At 39.5% G+C, this 13,814-nt stretch overlaps 4 protein-coding genes across 4 annotated transcripts in view; all 4 read right to left on the bottom strand.

The window, feature by feature from the left end:
• Window positions 1-13,814, bottom strand: part of LOC114148448 (gamma-crystallin M2-like) — a 47,933-nt gene that overhangs the window by 4,580 nt on the left and 29,539 nt on the right. The window lies entirely within an intron of this gene.
• Window positions 640-1,921, bottom strand: LOC114148453 (gamma-crystallin M3-like). The gene is made up of 3 exons (XM_028023779.1): window positions 1,851-1,921; window positions 1,515-1,757; window positions 640-1,424 (listed from the first exon to the last, which is right to left on the bottom strand). The coding sequence occupies exons 1-3, from the start codon at window positions 1,878-1,880 to the stop codon at window positions 1,149-1,151; spliced, it is 549 nt and encodes a 182-aa protein (XP_027879580.1). The 5' UTR covers window positions 1,881-1,921; the 3' UTR covers window positions 640-1,148.
• On the bottom strand, window positions 4,295-5,115 carry LOC114148451 (gamma-crystallin M3-like). Its single transcript, XM_028023776.1, has 3 exons — window positions 5,026-5,115; window positions 4,703-4,945; window positions 4,295-4,619 (listed from the first exon to the last, which is right to left on the bottom strand). The coding sequence occupies exons 1-3, from the start codon at window positions 5,071-5,073 to the stop codon at window positions 4,341-4,343; spliced, it is 570 nt and encodes a 189-aa protein (XP_027879577.1). The 5' UTR covers window positions 5,074-5,115; the 3' UTR covers window positions 4,295-4,340.
• On the bottom strand, window positions 11,212-12,047 carry LOC114148452 (gamma-crystallin M3-like). Its single transcript, XM_028023777.1, has 3 exons — window positions 11,944-12,047; window positions 11,621-11,863; window positions 11,212-11,537 (listed from the first exon to the last, which is right to left on the bottom strand). Exons 1-3 carry the CDS (start codon window positions 11,989-11,991, stop codon window positions 11,259-11,261), a joined length of 570 nt encoding a protein of 189 aa, XP_027879578.1. The 5' UTR covers window positions 11,992-12,047; the 3' UTR covers window positions 11,212-11,258.

The following is a 13,814-nucleotide window of genomic DNA, read 5'->3' on the forward strand; positions in this document are numbered from 1 at the left end:
AGTCTTCAATATAGTGATGTGACATTCACTGACGAGCCGATGGCTCTTTACTATGAACATAGGACTGGAGTCTCACTGAGGACCGGTCTTTGTTTTTTTAATGCTTTGCGGACACTGCAGCAGCTGTTATTATTTTATTTTAAATATATGTTTTTTTTAATCATCAAATAAATAAAATACAATAATGCAAGATAACACAGCGCATGCTCATTGCTCTTTGATTATTTTCGTCACCTGTCATCTGCTTCCTGGCTTCATGCAGCGGGAGAGAGCGAGAAGAGTCACGGTGCTCCTTTAGCCTGACTATTTCTTGGTTGTTGCTGGACAGTATTCAGAGTTGACTGTTTACCGTTAGTGCATTGTCATGATTGCTATGTTTAATGGTGCAGACAGTGGTGGTTTCTGACATAGGCAATATGAGCAACCACCCAGGGCGTTATCTTGTTAGGGGCGATGTGAGAACTCTGCAGATTGTGACCCAGAGATGGAAGTAAAGCAGAACAAAGAAGAGTTTGAATTGATAATTATAATTTATTTAAGCTCTAAGAATTTCATATCTAGGTGTTTTTAGATTATTTAATTATTATTAATTATAATAATAATAATTATAAATAATTATAATTTATTTAAGCTCTAAGCATTTCATATCTTGGTGGTTTTAGTAGAATGTGGATCTTTTAGATCAATTTGAGAAGCAGTTTTATCATATTTCAAATTTATTTGTATCGTGTAGCGCTGGTCTTGGTCTCTGACCCTAAAAGTCTTAGTCTTGTCTTGTTCTCGATACACTCTGGTCTTGGTTTTGACTTGGTCTCGGGTTAGGTGGTACACTGGCTTGGACTCACTATGATGCTTCATCGTCAGCCTTCTAGCACACTTGAAGGATTTCGGTGGAAACTGACTGATATTAGCATCTGTTCACAATTTCCTCCGCCGTGTGTGACTTGCATGAAACATATTGTTTCTACAGTGGTTATCTAAACCATGTGACAATTATAGTCCCACCACCATGTTTAATAATTATATAAAATAAATAATCTCACAAACTCCTACACTTTGTGAGATTCTGTCATTCACTTGGCTGACAAAGCCACAGTTTTGTTTTTGTTTCATCTTTATTTGATATAATTTTTTCAAAATAAACATTTTTAGCACATGTCCATGATCCTCCTCATGCTCATGAACCTCATTCCACTCATTCCCATCTCTCTGAAGCTCCTGTACTCTCCAGGCCTCATGTACATCATCCTGCCTCTGTAGTGGGGGTGCTCGTACATCAGCCAATGACCATCCATCACATGGCAGGACATGCAGTCAGACATGCGATAGCGATCCATAATGGAGTCACAGTCATCCATCAGCTCATACATCTGACCACCAAAGTTCTCCCTCTCGTAGATTCTCATCCTGTAGGATCCCCTGTGCTGTTTGGAGACATTATGACATAATGGATGCATCGTTTTATTATCGGACAAGCCTCATCATCATTATCAAAACATTCTCTTATAACCCACCATGGGGATCATACGGCAAGACCTGATTCCACCACTCCAGCCCATCATGCTCATGTAGTCACCGTATTCTCCCCTCCTGAAGAAATACTGGTTTCCCATGTAGTTGGGGCGGTCGTAGACCATGAAGCAGCCGCTCTCCACCCTGCAGGAGTGACACCTGCTCAGGTAGGAGGACATGTCAGCACAGTCGCTCATGCACTCATAGGAGCGACCCTGGAAGTTTCTGTCCTCATAGAAGATGATCTGTGAAAAAGAGGCGTAATTGTTATAAGCTGAAAAAACCCACTTTAAACCATCTATGACGTTATAAATACTTAAGGGTATTGTGAAGCTTACTTTGCCCATGCTCATGTCAGTGGTGGACATACTTCTAAATGAGATGCTGATGTTGGTTCTGCTAGCGCTGCACTACCGTTCTGTTCGGTTTAACCCTCGGTTTTATACCTGACCATACCCTACAGAGTCAGTGGGGCCCCATTGTTTAAATCCCTGACCCAGCAGCATGGTATAGAGCCATTTACCGGACTGTGGTCCTGTACTGTAATCACATGACTGGGCCCTCGAAGACTTCAAATATAAATCCTTTGTCAAGCTAAAACAAAGCCCCTTTTTGAAATCCTAAGTTTGGCCTCCCAGTTGGACTGAAGGCTGTTCAGAGAAAATATGTAAAAGTCCTATGATTCCAAAATCAACAGTCAGTTATTTCACTGTTGAGGATTTCACCATGGTCAGAAAGAATCCTATAAAAACACAACAGAGATTTGCTCAAGAGCAATGAGGACTGATTTCATATTATCAATGAGATATTATTTAGAATTTGGTTAAAATCAAACTACCAAAAAAACACAACAAACATATCTTGAAACCAGAAGTTTTCATACACATCTTTTTTCCTCACTGACAGATGTTAAATCAGGCCAAACCTCTTATGTTAGGTCAGTTTGAATTACTAAAATTATTTAGTTTTTCTAATGCCACACTGTTGAAAGTAAGACTTTGTCAAATAATTAGTTATTAATGTCCTCAAAGTCAAGAGTTTACATACATTTCAGATCTGTCCACAAAGCAGAGGTCCCACATGATGGTCCTCAGGGCCCACTGTCCTGATTGCATTATTTGTTTCCCTACTGCTGCACACTTGGCTTGAATAAAGATTAAGAGGCTACTGGAACAAGTAGAGGCATGCAAAGAAGGTAATACAATCATTTGAATCAGCTGTGCTAGAATGGGGAAACATAAACATGCAGGGCCTCAGGACCAGGTATGGAATCACTGATCTGTAGGATTGAGATAAGGGCTTTGTGATTGTCACGCCAAAACATTGACTGCGTTGACTCATTCAAAAGTGGATCGTTATGGTAGTTTTCCAAGCAAAACACTCAACAACATTGCAACATGCATTAAATTCAGTATCGAACAGGTAAAAGTGAACATTGACTAACTACATTCATTAACCAAAATGTGGCTAGAATTTGGCATCACAATTCACTTATCCATAGATCTATTGTTTTCCTCTTATCCAAGACCAGGCCATTATGGGACACGGAGGGAAATCCAGACATCCCTCTCTTCAGCATCAGTCTTCAGTTCATTCTCTGGATTCCATGGTGTCCCCAATCTAGAAGTGAAATGCAGTCCCTCCAGTTTCTTCTGGGTCTGCCCAATTGTGTCCTTAACTCAGTTGTTGCGATGCAGAGGCTCATCAAGTCTATTCTGAGCTCTAAGGTAACTTATAAACATTACTTCTAGTCTCAGGTTATTCTTCACTATAAGAGACAAGAGCACTGCCAAGAATATTGTACACAATGCCCTAAAATTGTCAAAGTGTCTTCATGTTCATACCATCACTTGCGAACATGCCACAGAGAAACTTAAACTTCTAAGGTTGAGTCAGAAACTTGGGCCTCATTATGAGGAAGCAGTCCAGTTTAAGGCTCATGGTCTTAGCCTTAGAGAAGAAGCCTCACATCTTCTTTGCTTCACACTTGACTGTAAGCTGCTCTAAGTCTTGGTGAAAGTTGTGAATAGAATATGGTTTTCCTTCTGTGGTTTTAGCTTAACACTCAGGAAGAGCATGGAAAATGTCACGGTTGGAAAGCAGGGCAGTTGGGGGGGTTGTAACGTCAGACTGTCAGATTCGAAAACCACACACAAAAAAAACTGCTTAAAAGTGCACATGGGTTCAGTGAATCCCGCTGGGCTGCGAACAAAGTAAAAAACTTGTGGGGTCTAAATGACCCTGTCTCTTAAGACCGGGGGAAGGTTAAGAGACAATCAGGCATAAATGCCTTCCTCTTCAGTTTGACAGCCTCCTATAGTTACCATCTGGACTGACACAGAGGACCTTTCAATCACAGCTCCTGAAAGCAACATTTGCAACGACAGCCACAAACTCAACTGTATATGAGGATAAACCTACAACTGAACCACCTCTAAGCAAATCAATAAAACCCTTAATCCTGCTTTTACTCTAAATATAATTTATTTCACTTCACCAAAAAAGCAACAAAGTGCTCACTCATTATTAAAGTGTCTTCTCCCCTTTGGTTTTGTGCCTTTTTTTGTTTGAACTTTTTATATTGGACATTTTAGAAAAATCCCAGTACATTTTTTTTCTTATTTTAAAGCCTTTAACATTTTTACATTCTTGGAAATAAGTTTTTAACTGACAATTGTTATTACATTTCAATAAAATCCAGGCCATGCATGATGCTTCATATGTTTATGTATATCTTTGACCAGGTGTCATAGCCTTAGAAATAGTAAACCATCATGAAAGATCTCAGTTCAAAATACTTTTATTCACCAGCATTAAACATGACATATTTAATACCAGGAATCCATGATCCTCCTCATGCTCATGAACCTCATGCCTCCATATCCCATCTCTCTGAAGCTCCTGTACTCTCCAGGCCTCATGTACATCATCCTGCCTCTGTAGTGGGGGTGCTCGTACATCAGCCAGTGGCCATCCATCACATGGCAGGACATGCAATCAGACATATGGTAACGATCCATGAAGGAGTCACAGTCATCCATACACTCATGCATATGGCCACCAAAGTTCTCTCTCTCATAGATCCTCATCCTGTAGGATCCCCTGTACTGTAAAAGAAACATAAAACAAATGTAAAGGTAATGAATACGCTGCTGTTAGTTCAGATTAGCAGAAAGATTCACCAACCCACCATGGGGATCATACGGCAAGACCTGATGCTGTCTCTCCAGCCCATCATACTCATGTAGTCACCGTATTCTCCCCTCCTGAAGAAATACTGGTTTCCCATGTAGTTGGGGCGGTCGTAGACCATGAAGCAGCCGCTCTCCACCCTGCAGGAGTGACACCTGCTCATGTAGGAGTGCATGTCGGCACAGTCGCTCATGCACTCATAGTGGCGACCCATAAAGTTCCTATCCTCATAGAAGATGATCTGGAAAATAGAAAACCATCTTTTGAGATCAGTTGCTATGTGACAAAATAAGTATTTTTCAATCCCTAAAGGTTGCCTACCTTGCCCCTCATGTTCATGTCAGTTTTGCCTGTCTCAGTGGTGCTCATGATGGCTGCAGATGAGTGGTTGCTCTAGCTCCTGTTCTGCCTTCATACCTGGTTTAACCCTTTCCTTTTATACCTGAGTGAATGTAAAGAACATCTGACCTTCCCTTCACAGAACTACTAACTAAGCAAGTTACTATAGAGCTTCACAGAATGCAGAGGTTACGTTCTGTTTTTTTTCTTTGTCTTCAGTCTTTAGAAAGGTCTTTCAGATTTATTAGCAGCATTTTTAACAGTGCTTGTTACAATAGACTGAGCCATGTGAATGTTAAGAATTCTGTGTATGACTTGAATGAAACATTGTTTCTACAGTGGTTATCTAAACTATAATGATTTTCTTGTTTTTGGTGTTTACAAAGTCAAAATTTACTTCAACGCTCAAGATACTCAATATGAACAAATTTGGTGCAATCTATTTTTCTATGGTAATAACGGTACTGTAAGTGTACTGTGTTGTGAGAAAGATTCATTTTGTTTTTGGGTGAAACTTACAATTGAAACCAGATATTTACATTCACTGAATAAAAAGACAGTCTGTTAAATCAATTAAGTTAAATGAGGCCATACTGTTCTTTTTCTAGGTGAATAAGAATTACCATTTTTTTCTATTTGCTAAATGTCAGAAAACTTAATGAGAAAAGTTTCTTAGAGATTTTATTGTAACTTGCTTTGAATTCAGATGTTTACATGCAGAATGAATATTGTGTTCCTAAAAATAGGAAAAGCCTGATGTTATGGCTTTAGAAACCTCTGATAGGTTGACTGACACATTTGAGTTAATTGCAAACACAACTGTGGATGTATGTTAAGGTCAGACCTGGACACACTGCTGTCTTGTTTGACATGATGGAAAAGTCAAAATAAATTGGCCAGGACATCAGAAAGAGTCTTGTGAAGCTGCACCAATCTGGTTCAGCTCCAAAAGCTCAACCTTGGCCGTGGGACCAATATCCAGATGCCTGAAGGTACCGCATTCTTTTGTTTAAACATTAGGAAGTAAAGACATGATGAGAATGTGCTGGCACAGGAAGGATACAAGTTTTGTGCCCCAGAGATGAACATATTTTGGTCCGAAATGTGCAGCACTGCAGACTGACTCCAGACCAAAAAACTTGCGACGCTGAAGGAAGAAGAAGCCTTTTACTTCAGAAGAAACATAAAAAGCTAGATTGCAGTATGGACACATACGTTCATTTTTGGAGACATGTCCTGTGGTCTGATGAAACTATAGTCGAACTGTTTGGGTATAATGACCATTGTTACATTTGTAGGAAAAACTGGAATGCTTGTGTAAAGGGTTAAATTCAGTCAACAACTATAAGTCAAACAGACCCCCTATTATTATTATTATTAGCATTTTTATTTTATTTATTACTTTTATGTCTGCGATGAGTTAGAGTACAGCACATGCGCTGCATACTGAGAATGCATACTGTATGCACATAGCATTGGCACGCAAATCTTCGCTTTCAAAACTCTCTGCTTACTTGGTGGAAATTTTATGCTGTAATCCGGGAGCACACATTTTCATCCAGTGGGCAGTGTAGCAAGTTGCTACTATTGATAGTAGCCACACAGGCACGCCCGCTAGAAGGAAACAAACGCACCCAGTATAACACTTTCATTCTATTGGCTGAGAGGTAGCCAGGCGACTGTGCTAAAAGGCAGTTCCATGTTTCATAAGTGAGCAGATTAAGTGTGAGCACAAGGAGAGGTTTTGAGTACAAGCATTGCAAGTTTTGAGAAGAAAGACATAAAGTCCTGCTTTCATAATGAAAATGTAAGCAAAAGTATTAAAAGTTTGGAGAACAAAAGACATGAAATCTTGTTTTCAGACTGAAAATGTGTGCTCTTGGACTATGGCAGAAAAATTCCACCAAGCGAACGGAGAGTTTTGCACGTCATAGCATTGCGACAAGGCCTGAACACATTTGAAGACTCTTCCAAATACAGCCTTCAAATGCACCCTTCTTTTTACCAGAAGGATGGGTCTCGTGTATCCTTCGTAGCCCACCGTATGCCATAATTTATTGTGGATCGAAGACAGCTTTTCAAGGATAGCGACAAAGATGATGGAAAGTGATGAAAGCTGTAAGTAAATCAATAGTTTTTTTATTGTAATATTACCCTGACGTTTTCGGAGATCTCGGTTCCCATTACACTACCAGCCAGCTTTGTTTGACACTTATCAGCTGGCAAGGAAATTGGGAAAAGACCTGACTCACAACACATCTTTTTCAAAATCTCACTGGCTTTTCCCCAATGAGAGGAAGCTAAACACAGATATAATTAAGGGCAGTTAATGTACGGTAGAATTGAAAGATTTTATTTTTTTCTGACCAAATCATTTTGGCAGACATTTCAAATTCCTTGTCATGTAAGCATTTTCATGGTCAATGTTAAATTTCAGTTAAGACTCAACTGTAATCTCTTACATGAGAGCTGAAGGTTATATTTGAAAATGAATACATCACTTGTTTTTATTTCTTGTAGAAAAATCCAATGCATTTTAAAATATTTTATGATCAAATTAACCTTTTTATTATTATTTTAGAGCCACTTTATCAACAGAACGTGATGAAGAGTTTACTTTAAAATGTAAGTAAATCTCAGTATAAAACAAAGCACTTGTGGTATTTTGGCATTTTCACAGAAATATTTAAACGTATCCACACATGAACCTGGTTGCCAGAAAAAGTACATAGCTATGCTCAGTTTCAATGTTAAGCAAGACATGTCACTTTACACTAATTTGTCCATTTGTTTAAGGGTCCAAGGAGCAGACAGGACAATTCAGCTCCCTGAGGGACCAAAATTACCATATTTTTACAGGGGCCAAAAATTATGCCACATTAGCCTAAAGGTCTAAAGTAATTGTCCAGTTTTATTAACCCCTATATAAAACTGAGACAGTGTTTTCAAGATACCACTATTCTTCCTCTTAGTAGTCATGTCAACAAATTAAGTATATATACTGTATAACATGATAGAACACCGATGTATTATGTGCAATGTTATGTGGCCTTCTCTGAAAACTTTCATTCCTTTTAAGATTCAGGCATTTTGTCTCTCTTTTTCTGTATGTGCTAGGTTTATTCTAGAGAAGATGGGCCTCCAGGACAAAGTGACAACTCTGCAAACCAAAAAGAAATGAGATCATCTTAAATAATATATTGTATGTAAGTATGTCATTTCTTATTGTCACAAGCAAATAAACATAAATTGAATTTATTGTATTGCTGTATTTGCCAACTGCAATTTTGTGATTTCCTCTGTAGGACTGCAAATATCCTGGTTCGGGAGATATATATATATAAATATATATATAGTCCTTAGTGGGAGGTAAGGAGTATATAAGCCTTAGTGGGAGGTAAAGCAGACACACACAGAAACGCTAGGCCAAAACTTACATGAGGTACAAAGGTGGGGTGCACCTCCAGGACTTGCAAAAACGATGGCACGGAACCTTGTTTTCATCATCCTACGCTTTGTAATAGAACGTGCTCCTTCATGATGAGTATTGAAGAGCTGGGCTCTCACACCTTGCAGTGGCCTCTTGGACGGAGTGATGAAGGGGAGTGGATATTGGAGGCATGGGTACCCTTCATCTGAAAGAATTAAATGCCTCGGAGGAGGATAGACTGACTGCCTGTAGAGTGGGCTGTGGCAGAGGACCCTCAAGTCATGTTGTGACTCGGGCCAGCCCACGTAGGTGTCGATGAAGCTACCCTGATGATCACAAACGGCTAGTAATACTATGGATGGGAATAGTTTCCTATTCTAATAGCACTGACCATCAGGGCCGCCTGGACACTTAATGTGGATGTGGCAGCCGTCGATTGCACCCAGTCTTTACAAAGGCTCTGTGGCGTCCAAGCCTTGCAAGCCCATGGGACACTACGTCCAGGTCCTCTGTGAAGGACCTCGCTGCAGCAAACAGAAATGGGCAGGGTCAGACCTTTGGAAATTGGACCATTGCACTCTGGAAATGAAGGGGGCACTATTTCCTGTTTTATCCGCTGTCTCCTGTTCATATTTTCTTTTGAAATCTGTGATATATCTTCTTCACCTTTAGGAAAGAAATCCAATTCGCAGCACGCATTTGGACGTCTCTCTTTCATTTACTTCAGCGCAGCTTACAGTTCTTAAATTCTGTAACTTTGTGTGTACTTCTAAATCTGCTCCTTAGTTGCATTTTTTCGGGTTTGCTACTGCTTCTAGTGACGTGAGGGTGGCAACACAACTAACATAATTACATCACTAAATCAGAATACTACAAAGTCTTTATTATTTACTATTAATTCCGGCATTACTGGCACCGTAAAAGATAAAATTTCTAACAAGACACCATACTTTTTCATTTTATTAAGAATTAAATGACCTAAACAAGACCTTTTTCCATTGCAAATAATACCTATATATTTCTATCACAATTATAGGATAAATAAAAAAAATAAGGAGCCATGAAATGCAACCTGATCAACTATGATAAAAAACATTTACAATGTATACATGTATACTGCTAAGGAGGAAATTTATTAGGTTAGCTTAAAATTTGGAAAAAGGATTGCTCTCTTTTCCTCCTGTTAGCCCGGGTCCCGAGCGGATGTCGTCACGGTTGGAAGACAGACGGCGAGGCTCGATGACGTCACAGAGATACAGAGTTTAATTCAATAGAAAACACCGTATGAATTTAACAAGAAACTTCAGAGTACAAAAAGTACATTCTTTACCTGAGACAAAAGAATTAAAAGAAAAGAACAAAGGCGCCTTTGGAGACAGCTGTTGCTTAAAAGCAAAACAGGGCAGTTGTCCGAATTCTTATTGTTGCGCATTCCCTTTTCTAGTGAAGGCGTTTCTCTTTGTTAATATATGCAAATAGGGTGTACCTCTGTTTTGACCAACCAAGAACTACCTTGGAAAAAACTTAAACCTTCCCCTGAGTTTTAATGACAAATATCAAGAGTCATTTTAGTTATTAAAGTTCTAAGTTATTTTCACAAAACCTATCTTGCTCCTCTGCAGTCAGCTTCTCCAAAGATTTGAATCTTTGCCTTATCACAAACAATAATGAGATAGAAGTCTTTTCAACCTGTGAAACATAACATTCAAATCATTCCCTTTTGATTCCAATATTGTCATAGTTAGTACATTTTCAAATACATTCCATTTACTAGATTAGTACTTGTAGCTTGGGTAATATATTTTAATCTAACACACTATTGCTACCAATATTAAAAAGGTGTATCAGAAATTAAACCTAAGTGTTTCCAAGATTCCTAAGTTGTGATCAACTCCAGATGCAACTCTGAGCTCCTGGGAAACCCCCGACCTCTGACCTGTGAGCCGGGGAAGATATTCTTTATGGCCTACTAATTTAAAGCCTTTCAAGAGCATAGTGTTTTATGGCTGCTCTAAGTTACAGCCTTGCCAGGAGAATGTTTATCTCTGAACTCCTACCTTGCATCAGCTTGTCCAAATAGGAATGTTGATCTACTTAAACGCACATGGCATTAGCTTAACTATATTAAACAATCAAAAATAGCCATATTTCCTTAACAATACATAAGAAACTCAATTGAGCAAGGTGGCGTCCCTGCCCCTTGCTGTTTGTTGCAGCGAGGTGTACTTGGGTCCAACGGGGTTTTAGGGAGGTGGATGACTTGGTGGCGAATATCAACTACGCCTTCTGTGACCCTAAGGACGATGTCATGGACAGTGGAACGAGGCATCCCAAATACTCTGGAGACAACTCTGTAGGATGCACCACTCACCAAGCAGAAGAGAAAAACTAAGGTCTCAATTGTAGCACCCCATCATTGTCTCTGATCTTGATTTAGCAGCACTGCCAGACTACCTGCTCAGACAAAAATCTGCCTTGGTGTCCTCGCAATTAAAAAATGGTCCAGGACAGGTACACTAAGATTAACCCTTCATTAGAGGGATTTGGTCTAGGTAAGGAAAGAAAGTGAAGAAAAATAAATTTCTTTTAAATTAAGGTATTCCTTCTAATTGTAAATGGTCAAAACAAGTCCATTTTAGTATGAATCTGGGTAATAAACCTGTATTGCATTTTATTGATGTTTCATATGTTGATGTATATTTTAGAGCAGGTGTTAATAAACAATCATGACAAAATTATTATAATTTCAAAATACTTTTATTCACCAGCATTAAACATGGCATATTTAATACCAGGAATCCATGATCCTCCTCATGCTCATGAACCTCATGCCTCCATATCCCATCTCTCTGAAGCTCCTGTACTCTCCAGGCCTCATGTACATCATCCTGCCTCTGTAGTGGGGGTGCTCGTACATCAGCCAGTGGCCATCCATCACATGGCAGGACATGCAGTCAGACATATGGTAACGATCCATGAAGGAGTCACAGTCATCCATACACTCATGCATATGGCCACCAAAGTTCTCTCTCTCATAGATCCTCATCCTGTAGGATCCCCTGTACTGTAAAAGAAACATAAAACAAATGTAAAGGTAATGAATACGCTGCTGTTAGTTCAGATTAGCAGAAAGATTCACCAACCCACCATGGGGATCATACGGCATGACCTGATGCTGTCTCTCCAGCCCATCATACTCATGTAGTCACCGTATTCTCCCCTCCTGAAGAAGTACTGGTTTCCCATGTAGTTGGGGCGGTCGTAGACCATGAAGCAGCCGCTCTCCACCCTGCAGGAGTGACACCTGCTCATGTAAGAGTGCATGTCGGCACAGTCACTCATGCACTCATAGTGGCGACCCATAAAGTTCCTATCCTCATAGAAGATGATCTGGAAAAGAGAAAACCATCTTTTGAGATCAGTTGCTATGTGACAAAATAAGTATTTTTCAATCCCTAAAGGTTGCCTACCTTGCCCCTCATGTTCATGTCAGTTTTGCCTGTCTCAGTGGTGCTCATGATGGCTGCAGATGAGTGGTTGCTCTTGCTCCTGTTCTGCCTTTGTACCTGGTTTAACCCTTTCCTTTTATACCTGAGTGAATGTAAAGAACAACTGACCTTCCCTTCACAGAACTACTAACTAAGCAAGTTACTATAGAGCTTCACAGAATGCAGAGGTTACGTTCTGTTTTTTTTTCTTTGTCTTCAGTCTTTAGAAAGGTCTTTCAGATTTATTAGCAGCATTTTTAACAGTGCTTGTTACAATAGACTGAGCCATGTGAATGTTAAGAATTATCTGGTTTTTGTTTCAGTAGGTAACTCCTCATTGGTGTGGATAGACGTCACATCTGGCGTACCACAATGTTCAACCCCTTCCATGCACAAGGTCCCACTAGCTCTGGTTGGAAAAAGTTATATGATTAGCCACACTTACTTCACAGATGATACACACTTCTACATTACAGTGTCACTGGGTGACTCTGAACTATCGAAGCACTGAACAGAAGCCTAGAACAAATCTATGTGTGTGTGTGCTGTAAGGTTCTGCAACTGAATAGAAACAAAACTGAGGTTATCTTTTGACCTAAAGTGGAAAGATCAAGAATCAACATAGTCATTACAGCTAGAAACTAGAGATCAGGCCTGAAATCTGGGTGTAGTAACAGACTCAAACCTGAACCTTCAGAGACACACAAAAGTTGATTAAAAAGTAATTCTTCCATCACTTGAAAGGACTTCAATTCCAAAATTAAAGAACTTACATCCCAGCAATCTAGAGAAACTCATCCATATGTTTATCTGTAGTCGCATTTATTACTGCAACAATGTCTTCACAGATCTAAAATGTCAGACACCTGCAACTGATTTCAAACCCTACTGCTTGTATTTTCACTAATAAAAGGAAAATAGTGCACATCACCCCCTTCTAAAGTCCTTACACTGGCTTTCTGTAGTTCTGAGAATATGCTTTAAAATACTTTCCTAGTTTTTAAATCACTGAATTTCTGAGAACTAAAAAATATATTAAAGACCTGTTGTGTAATGCCTTCCAGACCCACTAAGGCAGGGGTCTTAAACTCAATTTACCCGGGGGCCGCTGGATGAAGAGTCTGGGTGAGGCTGGGCCGAATCGGGTTTTCCACAAGAAAAGCTCTTACAAAAACATTCCAATGTTATCAGATGTCTTTATTTTCATTTTTTAACACAAAATAAGATGAAAAAATAAATAAACAATTCATAAGAAAAAGGACTAATCAGTAATAAATACATAAAATAATAATAATAACACAGCAGATATAGAAGAGTAGAGAAATGTAATTATTATAATTCAGATTCAAATGGCTGTATTAACAGTTCTTTAACCTTTAACTTTCTGAACATGAGTGGAACATTGAACATAAACTGTTATGAACATGGCTTCTTCTGCCTACTTCTTACTGCTAGAGGTCTGGCAGCGCTTCTTCTCGCATAGCCGAGCCACATTTGGCTTAAGGGAGGAGGCAGTTGAGACCCTAAGTAGGGCTTGAAGATGCTCGTCAGTAAGTCTGGACCTGTACTTGGACTTATTGAAGTTCAAGGTAGAGAAAAGCTTTTGGCACAAGTATGTGCTCCCAAAAAGACACGTGGTCTGCTTGAACATTCAGAAAAGCTCAGGGAAGTTGGGTGGCAATTCTCTCAAAAATTGCCCAAGCTTGTCTGCTTTTCCACTCACCTCCCTGAACTTGGCTTTGAGTTCAGAGTTGCACTGCAGGTCAATGAGCTCCATTTGAAGCACAGGAGGAGCATCTTGCACATCAAAGGAAAAGGAGTCCACAAAAATTTGAAATGTGGCTCTGTGCATC

The sequence above is a fragment of the Xiphophorus couchianus genome, chromosome 7 (genome assembly GCF_001444195.1).
Source record: "Xiphophorus couchianus chromosome 7, X_couchianus-1.0, whole genome shotgun sequence".
NCBI lineage: Eukaryota > Metazoa > Chordata > Actinopteri > Cyprinodontiformes > Poeciliidae > Xiphophorus > Xiphophorus couchianus.